We start from the raw sequence: 21573 nt of genomic DNA, 5'->3' as shown, positions 1-21573 counted from the left end.
GGGGCCCTGCATAAAATATCCCTATCAAGATATTAAAGGACAAGTATAGAGACAGATAGATGATGGTGGATGGTGATAGATATTATATAGAGAGAGATCCATCACTGGAGACCGGTGACAGATAGAAAAGCTTTACACATAAACACTTACCTGCAGGTTCTGTAGCCGCTTCCTCAGGAGCCCCATAGTATAACACTGCCCCCTACAGCAGTGAGGAGTAAGTGCAGGAGGAGGGAGACAGCACAGGACCTGACAGGGGAGACATATCCTCATGTCCCCGGCTTTCACCTGCTACAGGAAGTCATGAGGTAAGACTCCAGCCATATATACAGTGTGTGAGGTAATAATACCCCCATATAAGAATTATCAGCCATATATACAGTGTGTGAGGTAATAATACCCCCATATAAGATTTATCAGCCATATGAGGTAATAATACCCCCATATAAGATTTATCAGCCATATATACAGTGTGTGAGGTAATAATACCCCCATATAAGATTTATCAGCTATATATACAGTGTGTGAGGTAATAATATCCCCATATGAGATTTATCAGCCATATATACAGTGTGTGAGGTAATAATATCCCCATATAAGATTTATCAGCCATATATACAGTGTGTGATGTAATAATACCTCCATATAAGATTTATCAGCCATATATACAGTGTGTAAGGTAATAATATCCCCATATAAGATTTATCAGCTATATCTACAGTGTGTGAGGTAATAATACCCCCATATAAGATTTATCAGCCATATATACAGTGTGTGAGGTAATAATACCCCCATATAAGATTTATCAGCCATATATACAGTGTGTGATGTAATAATACCCCCATATAAGATTTATCAGCCATATATACAGTGTGTGAGGTAATAATACCCCATATAAGATTTATCAGCCATATATACAGTGTGTGAGGTAATAATACCCCCATATAAGATTTATCAGCCATATATACAGTGTGTGATGTAATAATACCCCCATATAAGATTTATCAGCCATATATACAGTGTGTGATGTAATAATACGCCAATATAAGATTTATCAGCCATATATACAGTGTGTGAGGTAATAATACCCCCATATAAGATTTATCAGCTATATATACAGTGTGTGAGGTAATAATATCCCCATATGAGATTTATCAGCCATATATACAGTGTGTGAGGTAATAATATCCCCATATAAGATTTATCAGCCATATATACAGTGTGTAAGGTAATAATATCCCCATATAAGATTTATCAGCTATATCTACAGTGTGTGAGGTAATAATACCCCCATATAAGATTTATCAGCCATATATACAGTGTGTGAGGTAATAATACCCCCATATAAGATTTATCAGCCATATATACAGTGTGTGATGTAATAATACCCCCATATAAGATTTATCAGCCATATATACAGTGTGTGAGGTAATAATATCCCCATATGAGATTTATCAGCCATATATACAGTGTGTGAGGTAATAATATCCCCATATAAGATTTATCAGCCATATATACAGTGTGTGATGTAATAATACCTCCATATAAGATTTATCAGCCATATATACAGTGTGTAAGGTAATAATATCCCCATATAAGATTTATCAGCTATATCTACAGTGTGTGAGGTAATAATACCCCATATAAGATTTATCAGCCATATATACAGTGTGTGAGGTAATAATACCCCCATATAAGATTTATCAGCCATATATACAGTGTGTGATGTAATAATACCCCCATATAAGATTTATCAGCCATATATACAGTGTGTGATGTAATAATACGCCAATATAAGATTTATCAGCCATATATACAGTGTGTGAGGTAATAATACCCCCATATAAGATTTATCAGCTATATATACAGTGTGTGAGGTAATAATATCCCCATATGAGATTTATCAGCCATATATACAGTGTGTGAGGTAATAATATCCCCATATAAGATTTATCAGCCATATATACAGTGTGTGATGTAATAATACCTCCATATAAGATTTATCAGCCATATATACAGTGTGTAAGGTAATAATATCCCCATATAAGATTTATCAGCTATATCTACAGTGTGTGAGGTAATAATACCCCCATATAAGATTTATCAGCCATATATACAGTGTGTGAGGTAATAATACCCCCATATAAGATTTATCAGCCATATATACAGTGTGTGATGTAATAATACCCCCATATAAGATTTATCAGCCATATATACAGTGTGTGAGGTAATAATACCCCATATAAGATTTATCAGCCATATATACAGTGTGTGAGGTAATAATACCCCCATATAAGATTTATCAGCCATATATACAGTGTGTGATGTAATAATACCCCCATATAAGATTTATCAGCCATATATACAGTGTGTGATGTAATAATACGCCAATATAAGATTTATCAGCCATATATACAGTGTGTGAGGTAATAATACCCCCATATAAGATTTATCAGCCATATATACAGTGTGTGAGGTAATAATATCCCCATATAAGATTTATCAGCCATATATACAGTGTGTGATGTAATAATACCTCCATATAAGATTTATCAGCCATATATACAGTGTGTAAGGTAATAATATCCCCATATAAGATTTATCAGCCATATCTACAGTGTGTGAGGTAATAATACCCCCATATAAGATTTATCAGCCATATATACAGTGTGTGAGGTAATAATACCCCCATATAAGATTTATCAGCCATATATACAGTGTGTGATGTAATAATACCCCCATATAAGATTTATCAGCCATATATACAGTGTGTGATGTAATAATACCTCCATATAAGATTTATCATCCATATCTACATTGTGTGAGGTAACAATACCCCCATATAAGATTTATCAGCCATATATACAGTGTGTGAGGTAATAATATCCCCATATAAGATTTATCAGCCATATCTATAATGTGTGAGGTAATAATATCCCCATATAAGATTTATCAGCCATATATACTGTGTGTGAGGTAATAATATCCCCATATAAGATTTATTATCCATATCTACAGTGTGTGAGGTAATAATATCCCCATATAAGATTTATCAGCCATGTCTACAGTGTATGAGGTAATAATATCCCCATATAAGATTTATCAGCCATATGTACAGTATGTGAGGTAATATTATCCCCATATAAGATTTATCAGCCATATATACAGTGTGTGATGTAATAATATCCCTATATAAGATTTATCAGCCATATATACAGTGTGTGATGTAATAATACCCCCATATAAGATTTATCAGCCATATATACTGTGTGTGATGTAATAATACCCCCATATAAGATTTATCAGCCATATATACTGTGTGTGAGGTAATAATACCCCCATATAAGATTTATCAACCATATATACTGTGTGTGAGGTAATAATACCCCCATATAAGATTTATCAGCCATATATACAGTGTGTGAGGTAATAATACCTCCATATAAGATTTATCAGCCATATATACAGTGTGTGATGTAATAATATCCCCATATAAGATTTATCAGCCATGTCTACAGTGTGTGAGGTAATAATATCCCCATATAAGATTTATCAGCCATATATACAGTGTGTAAGGTAATAATATCCCCATATAAGATTTATCAGCCATATATACAGTGTGTGAGGTAATAATATCCCCATATAAGATTTATCAGCCATATATACAGTGTGTGAGGAAATAATAATACCCCCATATAAGATTTATCAGCCATGTCTACAGTGTGTGAGGTAATAATACCCCCATATAAGATTTATCAGCCATATATACAGTGTGTGATGTAATAATACCCCCATATAAGATTTATCAGCCATATATACAGTGTGTGATGTAATAATATCCCTATATAAGATTTATCAGCCATATATACAGTGTGTGATGTAATAATACCCCCATATAAGATTTATCAGCCATGTCTACAGTGTGTGAGGTAATAATACCCCCATATAAGATTTATCAACCATATATACAGTGTGTGAGGTTATAATATCCCCATATAAGACTTATCAGCCATATATACAGTGTGTGAGGTAATAATATCCCCATATAAGATTTATCAGCCATATATACAGTGTGTGAGGTAATACTATCCCCATATAAGATTTATCAGAAATGTCTACAGTGTGTGAGGTAATAATACCTCCATATAAGATTTATCAGCCATATAAACAGTGTGTGAGGTAATAATATCCCCATATAAGATTTATCAGCCATATATACAGTGTGTGATGTAATAATACCCCCATATAAGATTTATCAGCCATATATACAGTGTGTGAGGTAATAATACCCCCATATAAGATTTATCAGCCATATATACAGTGTGTGAGGTAATAATATCCCCATATAAGATTTATCAGCCATATATACAGTGTGTGAGGTAATAATATCCCCATATAAGATTTATCAGCCATATATACAGTGTGGGAGGTAATAATACCCCCATATAAGATTTATCAGCCATATATACAGTATGTGAGGTAATAATACCTCCATATAAGATTTATCAGCCATATATACAGTGTGTGAGGTAATAATACCCCCATATAAGATTTATAAGCCATACGTACAGTATGTGAGGTAATAATATCCCCATATAAGATTTATCAGCCATACGTACAGTATGTGAGGTAATAATACCCCCATATACGATTTATCAGCCATATATACAGTGTGTGAGGTAATAATACCCCCATATAAGATTTATCAGCCATATATACAGTGTGTGAGGTAATAATACCCCCATATAAGATTTATCAGCCATATATACAGTATGTGATGTAATAATACCTCCATATAAGATTTATCAGCCGTATATATACAGTGTGTGAGGTAATAATACCCCCATATAATATTCCTCAGCCATATCTATAGTGTGTGAGGTAATAATTCCCCCATACCTTGTAGCATGAGCTAGATTGACAGACGTCCCTTGCCTTGTGCTTATGCTGAACTTAATGTTGCAAAGGTTCCTGCAGGGGCTGATGCTTAAAGGGAACCTGTCATCAGAAATTGGCCTAATAAACCTACCTCACACAGCTACCATTACTGCAGCCCCTCTCCCCCCAGAAGTGCAATTACTGGAGCACCACTCCATAATAATAATCTTTATTTATATAGCACCATTAAATTCAGTAGCGTTTTACATTCCGGGGAACATAAAAATAAAATAAGACATTAAAGAGTAACAACAGTCATGTGAAACACAGGGCCCTGGCCCCCCTCCTCAGAGCTGCCATCAAAGGAACCCTATCCCCCAGAGCTTTCATCAAAGCCCCCCTCCCCCAAAACTGCCATCAAAGCCCCACCTCTTCCAGAGCTGTCATCAAAGGGCCCTCCTCCCCCAGAGCTGTCATCAAAGGGCCCCCCTCCCCCAGAGCTGTCATCAAAGGGCCCCCCTCCCCCAGAGCTGTCATCAAAGGGCCCCCCTTCCCCAGAGCTGTCATCAAAGGGCCCCCCTCCCCCAGAGCTGTCATCAAAGGGCCCCCCTCCCCCAGAGCCTTCTATCAAAGGTCCCCCTCCCCCTAGGGCAGCCATCAAAGGTCCCCCCCCCCTCCCCTGGAGCAGGCATCAAAGGCCCCCCGCCTCCCCTAGAGCAGCCATCGAAGACCCCCCTCCTCTACAGTAGCCATCAAATCTTCCCACCCCCGGCTACCCCAGAGCTGCCGTGATGTCATCACAGTGCCGGGAGGCGGCCACTCACCTCCAGGTCCGCTCCTCAACTGCAGGTCGCATGATGCCGGAGGGCGGGGGAGTTACATGTGCGGCTCAGTCAGGCGCGGCGCTCTCCCACCCAGACGTCCTCATCACAGGAGCCGCGGCATGCACAAGACCGCGCTCTGAGGACGGCGGGTTGCCGGTGCTCACGTACGCTGTTGTACATAGCGCGTCTCCGCCAGTGGCCCTGCTGGGGAGTGTCCGACTCCCGGCTGTGATCGAGTGCTGGAAACAGCGTCCGCCAGCGCCCGATGGCCCCGGCAGCCCGGCTCATCTTCTGTTCTGACTTTTGAAGTCAGGGTCGGTACTCGGGGTACTTAGTCCGACGCTGCATACAATGCCCCCCTTAACAATGATGGATGGTCCTGCGTCCAGGGACGTCATTGATCAGATCTCCTGAAGTCCGGTGCATGATGTCAGTCACATGGTAGGAGCATGTTACACTCTCTGCCTCCCTGACGTTATACATCTAATTTCAAAGTTGATTTTCTGGATGATGCCACCAAGCTGGGCCATGAAAGAAACATCATCAAGAAGCTTTTTAACTTCTTGACAACATACTGGTTTATTAGGACAATTTCTGATGACAGGTTCCCTTTAAAGTGCACAGTTCTTGAGGTGGTCATGACTCACCGGTCACACAAGAATGAGGTGTTTCCTGAACTACAGCAGCTCCAATGGGACCATCGTGACTTCCCAGTTGGAAAGCATCATGAATTCCCCTTTTGGGTTATTAATCACCCAGTATCGTTTATACTTTTGATGACCCGAACCGACCTGTGGGTTATTTCCATCAATGCTCTATAATATTCTATGTAAATAACTGGGTCTGAACACGCAGAGCGTCTGCGACATTTTATTTTTTTATTTTATTTCATTCTTTATGACATTTTTATAATCTTATTATTTCATTACTTTCCCTTACACAATTTCGTCAGGGTAACTGCCCTATTACCAACCATTTTTCATCCCTCTAATCCAGCTACAATACAGTTATTGTGGGGTTCTAAAATTTTGGGCCCTGTTCATTTCAATAGAGTTTGTGTTTGGCTATAAGAGCGTGTAAAAGTCCCTTCCCAAAGCAAATGTTTTTCCCCAATATTGAGACAAACTCGTTGAACCTGAATTACTCCCAACCCGCTATATACCTGTCCATCTGTGGTGTCGGGGTGTATACTGTCATTATCTATATATATGTTTCTAAATAAGGTCGCAACTACTCTGTTTCTCAAAAAAAAATTACTTCCCAGAATTCTCTAGTGGAGCATCTATGGCTATAAGTCTCCACACGCCTATAAGGCCGTATTACTTGGAAAACTCTCCATACAGAGAACTCTTACCTTCTGACCCATCTCCAAAAATAAGACAGGGTGTTGTATTATTTTTGGCTTTAAAAAGCGGGTAAGGGCTTATTTTCAAGTGATATTTTTTTTTTCCGTAAACAAAATTCACATTTATTCTTGAACAGAAAAAGAAAATCAACATCTTTTCAAATAGCTTCATTTTTAGAGACATCATCATCACTCACCAAATCCTGATTACATTGTGAATTTTTTGCTCCCTCCCCCTCCCTGCAGCTCCCTCCTCCTCCCTGCAGCTCCCTCCCCCTCCCTGCAGCTCCCTCATCCTCCCTGCAGCTCCCTCATCCTCCCTGCAGCTCCCTCATCCTCCCTGCAGCTTCCTCCTCCTCCCTGCAGCTTCCTCCTCCTCCCTGCAGCTTCCTCCTCCTCCCTGTGGCTCCCCCCCCTCCCTGAGGCTCCCTCCCCCTCCCTGCAGCTCCCTCCTCCTCCCTGCAGCTCCCTCCTCCTCCCTGCAGCTTCCTCCTCCTCCCTGCAGCTCCCTCCTCCTCCCTGCAGCTCCCTCCTCCTCCTTTTCATGTTGCCTTCAGCTGATAGGCTGGAGGATCAGAATGCTAATAGCTATGTCTTCTGAACTGTGGCACCTAGAAACACAGTTCAGGAGTCATTGTATATAGCAAAATACTGTATTTAATCCTACATAAGGATTTTAGTTCTAGGTGTTATAGATAAAAAGAAATCCATACTTAACCGCTTAACTACATATGCAAACTAGTGCAGTGATGAGACAGCGAAAAAAGGAAAAGTAACATCAACTTTACTTTTCCTAGGAGTGATATAAAAAACAATTATTCACGTAGTGAACCCCATTTTGGAAAAGGTGTCCAAATGTTAAAATATTAATTCCTTTATTTATATAGTTAAAAAGTGCCTCACAGAAGTTGCCAAATTGTCCCCTGTCCCCATGGGGTTCACAATCTAATCATCCTGTCAGTATGTTTTGGAGTGTGGGAGGAAACCGGAGGAAACCCACACAAACACAGAGAGAACATACAAACTATTTGCAGATGTTGACCCTGGGACTTGAACCCAAGTCCCCAGCACTGAGTCTTTGATTTAGTAAAAGGAACAATCATGGGCCAAAGCATTTCCCAGATTCATAATGTATGTTTAGCTTTACCACTGTGTGACGACTTATGATGGTAAATAAGATTACACTTCCAAGCAAAACATTTCCCACATTCCGAACATGAAAACGGCTTCTCGCCTGTGTGAGTTCTCCGATGTTGATGAAGATTTTTTTTCTGGGTAAAACATTTTCCACAATCTCTACATGAAAATGGCTTCTCCCCTGTGTGAGTTCTCTGATGTCTTACAAGATCTAATTTTTGATAATAACATTTTCCACATTCTGAACATGAAAATGGCTTCTCCCCCGTGTGACTTCTTTGATGCACAATAAGCGCTGATTTAGCACTAAAACATTTCCCACATTCCAAACATGAAAACGGCCTCTCCCCTGTGTGACATCTCAGATGTTGATCAAGATTTGTTTTCTGGGCAAAACATTTTCCACATTCTAAACATGAAAATGGCTTCTCCCCTGTGTGAGTTCTCTGATGTCTTACAAGAGCTGATTTTTGATAATAACATTTTCCACATTCTGAACATGAATATTGCTTCTCCCCCGTGTGACTTCTCAGATGTTGATCAAGATGTGTTTTCTGCGTAAAACATTTTCCACAATCTCTACATGAAAATGGCTTCTCCCCTGTGTGAGTTCTCTGATGTCTTACAAGATCTGATTTTTGATAATAACATTTTCCACATTCTGAACATGAATATTGCTTCTCCCCCGTGTGACTTCTCAGATGTTGATCAAGATGTGTTTTCTGCGTAAAACATTTTCCACAATCTCTACATGAAAATGGCTTCTCCCCTGTGTGAGTTCTCTGATGTCTTACAAGATCTGATTTTTGATAATAACATTTTCCACATTCTGAACATGAATATTGCTTCTCCCCCGTGTGACTTCGCAGATGTTGATCAAGATGTGTTTTCTGCGTAAAACATTTTCCACAATCTCTACATGAAAATGGCTTCTCCCCTGTGTGAGTTCTCTGATGTCTTACAAGATCTGATTTTTGATAATAACATTTTCCACATTCTGAACATGAATATTGCTTCTCCCCCGTGTGACTTCTCAGATGTTGATCAAGATGTGTTTTCTGCGTAAAACATTTTCCACAATCTCTACATGAAAATGGCTTCTCCCCTGTGTGAGTTCTCTGATGTCTTACAAGATCTGATTTTTGATAATAACATTTTCCACATTCTGAACATGAATATTGCTTCTCCCCCGTGTGACTTCGCAGATGTTGATCAAGATGTGTTTTCTGCGTAAAACATTTTCCACAATCTCTACATGAAAATGGCTTCTCCTCTGTGTGAGTTCTTTGATGCACAATAAGCGCTGATTTAGCACTATAACATTTCCCACATTCTGTACATGTAAATGGCTTCTCCCCCGTGTGATTTCGCAGATGTATCACAAGAGACGACTTGCGGTAAAAACATTTCCCACATTCTGTACATGGAAATTTCTTGTCCCCTGTGTGAATTTTAAGATGTCTAACAAGATAAGAACTTTGACTAAAAGATTTGCCACATTCTACACAAGAAAATGGCTTCTCTCCTGTGTGACTTCTCTGATGGACAAGAAGATCTTTAACACTAACATCTTTTCCATTTTCTAAACCCGACTTCATGTTCTTATCTGTTCCTGATGATTCAGTAGAAAGGACCCATGTAACAGGAGCAGATGACGAATCTTGTGTGTGAAGGTCTGAGGATCCATCTGGGATATTGTCCTGATCTTCAGATGTATCTGGTGTGATACAACCATCACCTGCTGTAACATGTGATGATATCAGATGTTCCTCTGAGCTCCTGGTGTTGTCATCTGTGAAGGATAAAACAGATTATAAAATATCATTGGTTGTGGTAAGAAAACTCTGAAGATGTATCACAGGACATTTGTGTGATATCAGCAATCCGGGTACATGCAGCATTTCTTGTCTGCCCATGGTGGCTATGACTTTCCTGCTTACCATAAGGTTCTGTATTATTACTGATGTAACATCTCAGTCTCCTCCTCCGAGGTCCTGGTGAGCAGTATTCCTGACCCTCATAGCTCCCACCTTCCAGCTTTTCTTAGTCTACGTCTCCATGTTCTGTATTGTGTTATCACTCGTCTCTGCTTTATCTAGTGGTTACTACTCACCTGGGCAGTTACCTGTAGGAATCTCCTCCTTACATCGCTCATCGCCCCTCACATATGTCTCTGGGGCAGGAATATTCTTCACATCTTCATCCTGATACACAAACTGAGGAACAAATATTGTAAGAAGTCACCAGACGATGGAGAAGTCACAGAGGAGGATTTAGAAGATAATGTAAGATCTGTAATTAATCATAACAACCAAATATGACCTGACGGGAGGCGCAGCGCAAATATCTGCAGGTCTCCACCATAAATCCTCCATGTTGTGTCCTTACATCAAACTGCAATCTCCAGCAGTCAGACACATAGACTAGACATGGGATTTTACAATAAACCCCCACAGATCAGAGAAGATGTCATGGAGTCTCATCTCCATCTACCTGATGATCCTGTGGGACATATTTCTCCTCTGAACAATCCTGTGGTAGAAGAAGAGGACTGGGACATCTCTCCGGTGATGTTCTCTTACTGGATCTACCTGTAGGAAACATCCAGAGACTGAATTCCTTCTTTCCATACAGATAATGAAAGGACGTGTGGATTTAGTCCTGTCTATTACCTGCTGATGTGAGGGGCTGGTGGTCCTCCATCATGACGTCCTTGTACACATCTTTGTGTCCTTCTAAATACTCCCACTCCTCCATGGAGAAATAGACAGCCACATCCTGACACCTTATAGGAACCTGACACACACAATGATCCCGTCATCACCCAGATCCCTTCATAGCGTTACTGTATAATGTCCCAGCATTCCCAGCAGTGTCACCTCTCCAGTCAGCAGCTCCATCATCTTGTGGGTGACTTCTAGGATCTTCTGCTCATTGATGTCATCATGTATCAGGGGGTGAGGTGGAGGAGCCGGGATTGGGCTCAGGGTTCTCCCCCGTCCTTCATACACAGGGGCCTGACAGCGCCCACTAGAGGTCTTCCTCACTACTGTGTAATCCTGGTTATGGAGAGACACATTGATAAATCTCCCTCCATACATTTCCAGAATCTCTCACCTCTCCAGTCCTATCATCTGTTATTCCCATAGATAATGATGTCATGTGACCTCATCACAATCTCTCACCTCTCCAGTAACATAGAAGAGAATCTCTAGGGTGAGCTGGAACATTCTCTCCACCCTCGTGTCTCTGTCCATTGTCTGATCCTGAGAGCAAAGAAAATGATCCAATAATAAACGTGACAAATTCCAAAATAAAAAAAACTTTCAAAAAGTGAAGAGATACTGATGTCTCTATAATAGTTTTGTATTTTAATTCATTTGAAAAAAGTTTTGCAATCTTTGAGATTACTATGTGCACGCGACCATAATGGGGACTGTGATCTGTCCAAACAAAAAAGGAAAGAATTTAAGCCAATGTAAATCATATGTAAAATTACTTCATACCCAGGACAAGGGGACATCCTCTACACCTAGAGGAGAGGAGGTTCTACCATCACCATAGACAGGGGGCATCCTCTACACCTAGAGGAGAGGAGGTTCTACCATCACCATAGACAGGGGGCATCCTCTACACCTAGAGGAGAGGAGGTTCTACCATCACCATAGACAGGGGGCATCCTGTACACCTAGAGGAGAGGAGGTTCTGCCATTACCATAGACAGGGGGCATCCTCTACACCTAGAGGAGAGGAGGTTCTACCATCACCATAGACAGGGGGCATCCTGTACACCTAGAGGAGAGGAGGTTCTACCATCACCATAGACAGGGGGCATCCTCTACACCTAGAGGAGAGGAGGTTCTACCATCACCATAGACAGGGGGAATCCTCTACACCTAGAGGAGAGGAGGTTCTACCATCACCATAGACAGGGGGCATCCTGTACACCTAGAGGAGAGGAGGTTCTGCCATTACCATAGACAGGGGCATCCTCTACACCTAGAGGAGAGGAGGTTCTACCATCACCATAGACAGGGGGCATCCTCTACACCTAGAGGAGAGGAGGTTCTACCATCACCATAGACAGGAGCATCCTCTACACCTAGAGGAGAGGAGGTTCTACCATCACCATAGACTGGGGGCATCCTCTACACCTAGAGGAGAGGAGGTTCTACCATCACCATAGACAGGGGACATCCTCTACACCTAGAGGAGAGGAGGTTCTACCATCACCATAGACAGGGGGCATCCTCTACACCTAGAGGAGAGGAGGTTCTACCATCACCATAGACAGGGGACATCCTCTACACCTAGAGGAGAAGAAATTCTACCATCACCATAGACGGGGGCATCCTCTACACCTAGAGGAGAGAAGGTTCTACCATCACCATAGACACGGGGCATCCTCTACACCTAGAGGAGAGGAGGTTCTACCATCACCCTAGACAGGGGGCATCCTCTACACCTAGAGGAGAGGAGGTTCTACCATCACCATAGACAGGGGGCATCCTCTACACCTAGAGGAGAGGAGGTTCTACCATCACCCTAGACAGGGGGCATCCTCTACACCTAGAGGAGAGGAGGTTCTACCATCACCATAGACAGGGGTCATGCTCTACACCTACAGGAGAGGAGGTTCTACCATCAGCATAGACAGGGGGCATCCTCTACACCTAGAGGAGGTTCTACCATCACCATAGACAGGGGGCATCCTCTACACCTAGAGGAGAGAAGGTTCTACCATCACCATAGACACGGGGCATCCTCTACACCTAGAGGAGAGGAGGTTCTACCATCACCCTAGACAGGGGGCATCCTCTACACCTAGAGGAGAGGAGGTTCTACCATCACCATAGACAGGGGGCATCCTCTACACCTAGAGGAGAGGAGGTTCTACCATCACCATAGACAGGGGGCATCCTCTACACCTAGAGGAGAGGAGGTTCTACCATCACCATAGACAGAGGTCATGCTCTACACCTAGAGGAGAGGAGGTTCTACCATCAGCATAGACAGGGGGCATGCTCTACACCTAGAGGGGAGGAGGTTCTACCATCAGCATAGACAGGGGGCATCCTCTACACCTAGAGAAGAGGAGATTCTACCATCACCATAGACAGGGGACATCCTCTACACATAGAGGAGAGGAGGTTCTACCATCACCATAGACAGGGGGCATCCTCTACACCTAGAGGAGAGGTGGTTCTACCATCACCCTAGACAGGGGGCATCCTCTACACCTAGAGGAGAGGAGGTTCTACCATCACCATAGACAGGGGGCATGCTCTACACCTAGAGGAGAGGAGGTTCTACCATCACCATAGACAGGGGACCTCCTCTACACCTAGAGGAGAGGAGGTTCTACCATCACCATAGACAGGGGGCATCCTCTACACCTATAGAAGAGGAGGTTCTACCATCACCATAGACAGGGGGCATGCTCTACACCTAGAGGAGAGGAGGTTCTACCATCACCATAGACAGGGGGCATCCTCTACACCTGGAGGAGAGGAGGTTCTGCCATCACCATAGACAGGGATTCATTACTGTAAGAGCAGTGAGACTTTGGACCTCCCTCCCGCAGGAGGTTGATATGGCGGATGCTTTGTACATGTTCAGGAGAGGCCTGGACGCCTTTCTTGAGAATAAAAGTATAATGGGTTATGGAGAAAAAAACATTAGTTTACTCCAATAGGTTGGAATTGATGGACCTGCGTCTATTTCAACCTCATCTGCTTTTTTAGCTTTTCCCGGAAATTTTGGTGTAAAATCATTCGGTAACCTCAGAGGGGAGTTTATTATGTTATATTATTATTTCTTTTCCACAGAATAGGGCAGTGATGGCGAACCTTTTAGAGACCAAGTGCCCAAACTACAACCAAAAGCCACATCGTTTGGCCAAAGTGCCAAATGCTAATTTAAAGTAACTTATTGATCCCTGCTGTGTCACAGATTCAAACGTATTTGCGTCCTGAAGACACCAATACAGTAGAAAGATGGAGAAATTCCATCTAAGGTAGCCTTAACAGGATGAATCACAGGAACTGAGGAGGGGCTTCAATGATAATCCAGCTCTGTCCACACCTCTACGCTCCTCCTCTACTTCAAGTCACTATAAAATAGTTCTGAACACGGCACTTTCTGGGCTTTCTGTGACTGCAGGAGGAGGAGTCCTGAATGGTGACCTCTATGCTGGGTGATGGCCTGGGTGCCCACAGAGAGGGCTCAGAGTGCCACCTCTGGCACCCGTGCCATAGGTTCGCCACCACTGGGATAGGGGATAACAGTGTGACTGGCGAGGGTCTGACTGATGGGATCCCTTCACCTATGAGAACAGTTTCCTTAGCAGAGCAGCAGGTTGAGTGAGTGTCCTGCTGCTCCATTTATTGTGTATGAGAGAGTGAGAAGTTACTGGACATGGCTCGGCTATGTCTAGCACTCTAATAGACAGTGTACGAGAGCGTCACAGATGCCTTAGTACTGCGCCCGGTAATTTCTCACATTCTCTTACTATATAAGCGCACGGGAGCCCCGACAGATACCGCACGGGAGCCCCGACAGATACCGCACATACCTCCTCCCCGGGCAGTGCCATCACCGTATAATACACAGAGATGCCAAATTCTAGTGTGTAAAGGACCTGTGATGATGTCATGACCATGTGATCAGTCACGTGAGTGGGAGGAGTCATTCCTCACAATGTCTATACCGAAGAAGATTTACATATCTTTATAGGGGAAAGAAGCCAAACTCTGTTATTCTGTAGATAGGGAATAACTTTACAACTTGAGCCGCCACCTTAAAGAGAACCCGTCATGCAAAATAACCCCCCTAAACTAAATAAATTTAATAAACTGCCATTAGAGAGCATTGCCTCTACCCCTTCATTGTCCCTCTACATACCTGTAAACCTAAGCAATGAGGTCCTAAAGCTGTATGCAAATGACCTGTGAAATGTCCAATGGGCCATTATCATATTCAAGCTGTCCAGCTTATTCATGAGTGGGAGGTACAGCCACACCCCCAGTGCTTGACTGACAGCCTGTATAATGATGTGAGGCTGTATAATGATGTGCTTCCTGGTGCTGGCGCCCCCTGCAGCCTGTGTGTGTGTATATAGGAGAGATACAGCAGCTCCAGGCAGCCATGTTACAGCAGAACATGTCAGATTCATGTGTAGCTGATGTCTGTGTCTCTGTATATTAGGAGGATGCAGCATGTCAGCAGATGCAGCACACACACTAGCCATGCTTTACTATACATTACACACAGACATGAGCAGGGGGAGGAGAGGGGAGGGGTAACAGGGGTGACATCACTGCCTCTGACCATGTGACCAGCCTCATTTACATGATAAAGAATATATGATTTTACAATGAATAATGTATGAAATAACTAGATAAAGGCTGGGATGGGATCCTTGTGAGCTGCTCCAACAGGTAGAGGTGACAGGGCAAGTAGCAGAGACCTGATGACAGGTGTCCTTTAAAGGGCAGATATCACACTGATGCGTAGCTTAAAGGGAACCCGTCACCAGGGACCTCATTATCACTAAAGACAGGTTACAGAAGCCCATTACATCTGCATTACACATCAGCATTACACATCCGCATTACACATCCGCATCACACATCTGCATTACACATCTGCATTACACATCCGCATTACACATCCGCATCACACATCTGCATTACACATCCGCATTACACATCTGCATCACACATCTGCATTACACATCCGCATTACACATCCACATTACACATCCGCATCACACATCTGCATTACACATCCGCATTACACATCTGCATTACACAGCTGCATTACACATCCGCATTACACATCCGCATCACACATCCGCATCACACATCCGCATTACACATCCGCATCACACATCCGCATCACACATCCGCATCACACATCCGCATTACACATCCGCATTACACATCCGCATTACACATCCGCATTACACATCCGCATCACACATCCGCATTACACATCCGCATTACACATCCGCATTACACATCGGCATTACACATCGGCATTACACATCTGCATTACACATCCGCATTACACATCTGCATTACACATCTGCATTACACATCTGCATTACACATCTGCATTACACATCTGCATCACACATCCGCATTACACATCCGCATTACACACCCGCGTTACACATCCGCGTTACACATCCGCATCACACATCCGCATTACACATCCGCATCACACATCCGCATCACACATCCGCATTACACATCCGCATTACACATCCGCATTACACATCCGCATTACACATCCGCATCACACATCCGCATCACACATCCGCATTACACATCTGCATTACACATCCGCATTACACATCCGCATTACACATCCGCATTACACATCCGCATCACACATCCGCATCACACATCCGCATTACACATCTGCATTACACATCTGCATTACACATCTGCATTACACATCTGCATCACACATCCGCATTACACATCCGCATTACACACCCGCGTTACACATCCGCATTACACACCCGCGTTACACACCCGCGTTACACATCCGCGTTACACATCCGCATTGCACATCCGCATTACACATCCGCATTACACATCTGCATTACACATCCGCATTACACATCTACATTACACATCCGCATTACACATCCGCATTACACATTTCTGCGCCACATTTATTATGCAGTGTCCGACAGAAAGTTGTTGCACTCTGTCGGAGCACTGCAGGGGGCGCCAGATTCATGGAGGACGTGAAACACATTTCGTGAATGGGTCGCACCCTGCACACTCCACAGGTACAATGCACATATAAAGCTCTTCATACCGGGCATAATAGAAGCGGATGGTCGTGTGCATGAGGACATATAAATAATAGCAGACTCCATGTACAGGGAGGGGCCATGGGATGAGATCAGTGATCGGCAGTGATGTGCTGATTATATCAGGATCAGGAGCCTCAGAGGTGACCAGTGATCAGTGCGGGGTCACTACATAAGAAGGGGACAAACCCAACATGTGGGGCCCTGGACAAAACTGAGACCCCAAAATAAGACACTATATTGTACAAGGAGGTTACACCCCGAAATGTTACCACATCCACAATAACCTTCTCCTTCTGCTGAAACTTGGATATTGGAGCGCGGCCTGTGATTTCATTTTTCTACTATTTATGGTATTTTCCAAACTAATGGGGGCGCTGATCTTTCCAAAAAATGTATAGATAGATGATAGATATGAGATAGATAGATAGATAGATAGATAGATAGATGATAGATATGAGATAGATAGATAGATAGATAGATAGATAGATAGGAGATAGATAGATAGATAGATAGATGATAGATATGAGATAGATAGATACATAGATAGAAAGGAGATAGATAGATAGATAGGAGATAGATAGATAGATAGATAGGAGATAGATAGATAGATAGATAGATAGATAGATAGATAGATAGATATATAGGAGATATATAGATGATAGATATGAGATAGATAGATAGATAGATAGGAGATAGATAGGAGATAGAAAGATAGATAGATAGATAGGAGATAGATAGATAGATAGATAGATAGATAGATAGATAGATATGAGATAGATAGATCGGAGATAGATAGATATTAGATAGACAGATATGAGATAGATAGGAGATAGATAGATAGATAGATAGATAGATAGGAGATAGATAGATAGATATGAGATAGATAGATATGAGATAGAAAGATAGGAGATATATAGATTATAGATATGAGATAGATAGATAGATAGGAGATAGATAGATAGATAGGAGATAGATAGATAGATAGATAGATAGATAGATAGATAGATAGGAGATAGATAGATAGATAGATAGATAGATAGGAGATAGATAGATAGATATGAGATAGATAGATATGAGATAGAAAGATAGGAGATATATAGATTATAGATATGAGATAGATAGATAGATAGGAGATAGATAGATAGATAGGAGATAGATAGATAGATAGATAGATAGATAGGAGATAGATAGATAGATAGATAGATAGATAGGAGATAGATAGATAGATAGGAGATAGATAGTTAGATAGATATGAGATAGATATATAGGAGATATATAGATGATAGATATGAGATAGATAGATAGATAGATAGATAGATAGGAGATAGATAGGAGATAGAAAGATAGATAGATAGATAGATAGGAGATAGATAGATATATAGATAGATAGATATGAGATAGATAGATCGGAGATAGATAGATATTAGATAGACAGATATGAGATAGATAGATAGATAGATATGAGATAGATAGATATGAGATAGAAAGATAGATAGATAGGAGATAGATAGATAGATAGATAGATAGATAGATAGATAGATAGATAGGAGATAGATAGATAGATAGATAGATAGATAGGAGATAGATAGATAGGAGATAGATAGATAGATAGATAGATAGATGATAGATAGATAGATAGATAGATAGATAGATAGATAGGAGATAGATAGATAGATAGGAGATAGATAGATAGGATATAGATAGATAGATAGATAGATAGATAGATAGATAGATAGATAGATAGGAGATATATAGATGATAGATAGGAGATAGATAGTTAGATAGATAGATAGATAGATAGATAGATAGGAGATAGATAGATAGGATATAGATAGATAGATAGATAGGAGATAGATAGATAGATAGATAGGAGATAGATAGTTAGATAGATAGATAGATAGATAGATAGATAGATAGATATATAGGAGATATATAGATGATAGATATGAGATAGATAGATAGATAGATAGATAGATAGGAGATAGATAGGAGATAGAAAGATAGATAGATAGGAGATAGATAGATAGATAGATAGATAGATAGATATGAGATAGATAGATCGGAGATAGATAGATATTAGATAGACAGATATGAGATAGATAGGAGATAGATAGATAGATAGATAGATAGATAGATAGATAGATAGGAGATAGATAGATAGATATGAGATAGATAGATATGAGATAGAAAGATAGGAGATATATAGATTATAGATATGAGATAGATAGATAGATAGGAGATAGATAGATAGATAGGAGATAGATAGATAGATAGATAGATAGATAGATAGATAGATAGGAGATAGATAGATAGATAGATAGGAGATAGATAGATAGATAGATAGATAGGAGATAGATAGTTAGATAGATATGAGATAGATATATAGGAGATATATAGATGATAGATATGAGATAGATAGATAGATAGATAGATAGGAGATAGATAGGAGATAGAAAGATAGATAGATAGATAGATAGGAGATAGATAGATAGATATATAGATAGATAGATATGAGATAGATAGATCGGAGATAGATAGATATTAGATAGACAGATATGAGATAGATAGATAGATAGATATGAGATAGATAGATATGAGATAGAAAGATAGATAGATAGATAGGAGATAGATAGATAGATAGATAGATAGGAGATAGATAGATAGATAGATAGATAGATAGATAGATAGGAGATAGATAGATAGGAGATAGATAGATAGATAGATAGATAGATAGATGATAGATAGATAGATAGATAGATAGATAGGAGATAGATAGATAGATAGATAGATATGAGATAGATAGATAGGATATAGATAGATAGATAGATAGATAGATAGATAGATAGATAGATAGATAGATAGATAGATAGATAGGAGATATATAGATGATAGATAGGAGATAGATAGTTAGATAGATAGATAGATAGATAGATAGGAGATAGATAGATAGGATATAGATAGATAGATAGATAGATAGGAGATATATAGATGATAGATAGATAGATAGATAGATAGATAGATAGATAGATAGATAGATAGAAGATTGTTAAGGAGGTCGCACTGGTTTCGGACGCCATCTTGGCTACTGTCCGCCATCTTAGATACAGCGGCCATGTTCCCTGACCACTGTCCAGTTAATGTCAGGATCCAAACTTCTTTTTATGTAACCAGTTTGCTCGCCTGTCAGCTAATACCCTGTGACATGTAATGAGAATCTAAGTGCCTTATCTCTTTTCATACAACACCCGAATGCTGATGTCTATGTGCTAAAATATAGCTGTGTCTGCATGAAATAAACATTGTGATGTGAGTGCATCGGAAGACCAGAGTGTGTTTTTCATTTACTCTGTCATCTCGCTGCCGGCAGCTATCTCATCCTCCCTCAAAGAGTTAATTAGGACTCACCTTACAAAAGTCAAGAGGGCTGTTGGGGCCCTGCATAAAATATCCCTATCAAGATATTAAAGGACAAGTATAGAGACAGATAGATGATGGTGGATGGTGATAGATATTATATAGAGAGAGATCCATCACTGGAGACCGGTGACAGATAGAAAAGCTTTACACATAAACACTTACCTGCAGGTTCTGTAGCCGCTTCCTCAGGAGACCCCATAGTATAACACTGCCCCCTACAGCAGTGAGGAGTAAGTGCAGGAGGAGGGAGACAGCACAGGACCTGACAGGGGAGACATATCCTCATGTCCCCGGCTTTCACCTGCTACAGGAAGTCATGAGGTAAGACTCCAGCCATATATACAGTGGGGGACATTTACTTACAGTGTCGGTGTCTGCATTGGCTTTGTTACCGACCTGCTCTCGGTAAGAAGACACACATTTAATATTGTAGAGCTGTGCAGAGACATTTCTGGCGCCGAGACTATTTTCTGTCCCTGGGACAAAATCTGTCCCGAGCACCAGAAATGTGTCCAACAGTCCCTGCTAGACCAGTTTTCTTTTGGTCTACTTTCCGTCAGTTTACAGCGCCCAAAAAGGGCTGTGACACATATTAATTGTGTCTGAGCTTCCACTCCGCCAAAGCCACGCCCCTTTTCGGAGAAGAGTCGGAGCAGACGGAAAAAGGCAGTTTTTCTGTCCCCGACAGCTAATAAATAGGTCTGAGAGCAGAACATGTGGTGAGAGCGCCACAAAACTGGCGGAAACGCCATAGTAAATGTCCCCCAGTGTGTGAGGTAATAATATCCCCATATAAGATTTATCAGCCATATATACAGTGTGTGAGGTAATAATACCTCCATATAAGATTTATCAGCCATATATACAGTGTGTGAGGTAATAATATCCCCATATAAGATTTATCAGCCATATATACAGTGTGTGAGGTAATAATACCCCCATATAAGATTTATCAGCCATATATACAGTGTGTGAGGTAATAATATCCCCATATAAGATTTATCAGCCATATATACAGTGTGTGAGGTAATAATACCCCCATATAAGATTTATCAGCCATATGAGGTAATAATACCCCCATATAAGATTTATCAGCCATATATACAGTGTGTGAGGTAATAATACCCCCATATAAGATT

The 21573-nt window shown here is 41.1% G+C and overlaps 2 protein-coding genes across 3 annotated transcripts in view; one reads left to right on the top strand and one right to left on the bottom strand.

Moving 5' to 3' along the window:
• The window catches only part of TBCD (tubulin folding cofactor D), a 648429-nt gene that overhangs the window by 507705 nt on the left and 119151 nt on the right, over positions 1 to 21573 (top strand). The gene's annotated exons all lie outside the window — the stretch shown is intronic.
• The window catches only part of LOC140065137 (uncharacterized), a 56391-nt gene continuing 42723 nt past the window's right edge, over positions 7906 to 21573 (bottom strand). Inside the window, exons 10-15 of one of the 2 annotated variants that reach the window (XM_072112674.1) lie at positions 11370 to 11450; positions 11064 to 11243; positions 10857 to 10980; positions 10678 to 10775; positions 10298 to 10400; positions 7906 to 9976 (exon numbers count right to left, since the gene is read on the bottom strand). In XM_072112674.1, the coding sequence (XP_071968775.1) occupies positions 8172 to 9976; positions 10298 to 10400; positions 10678 to 10775; positions 10857 to 10980; positions 11064 to 11243; positions 11370 to 11450 (2391 nt within the window). In that variant the 3' untranslated portion in view covers positions 7906 to 8171. The remainder of the gene's footprint in view (positions 9977 to 10297; positions 10401 to 10677; positions 10776 to 10856; positions 10981 to 11063; positions 11244 to 11369; positions 11451 to 21573) is intronic. The other variant, XM_072112675.1, reaches the window with a different exon arrangement.

Source organism: Engystomops pustulosus, chromosome 6, assembly GCF_040894005.1.
Source record: "Engystomops pustulosus chromosome 6, aEngPut4.maternal, whole genome shotgun sequence".
NCBI lineage: Eukaryota > Metazoa > Chordata > Amphibia > Anura > Leptodactylidae > Engystomops > Engystomops pustulosus.
The sequence above is the reverse complement of the archived record's forward strand: the minus strand, read 5'-3'. Positions and strand labels throughout refer to the sequence as shown.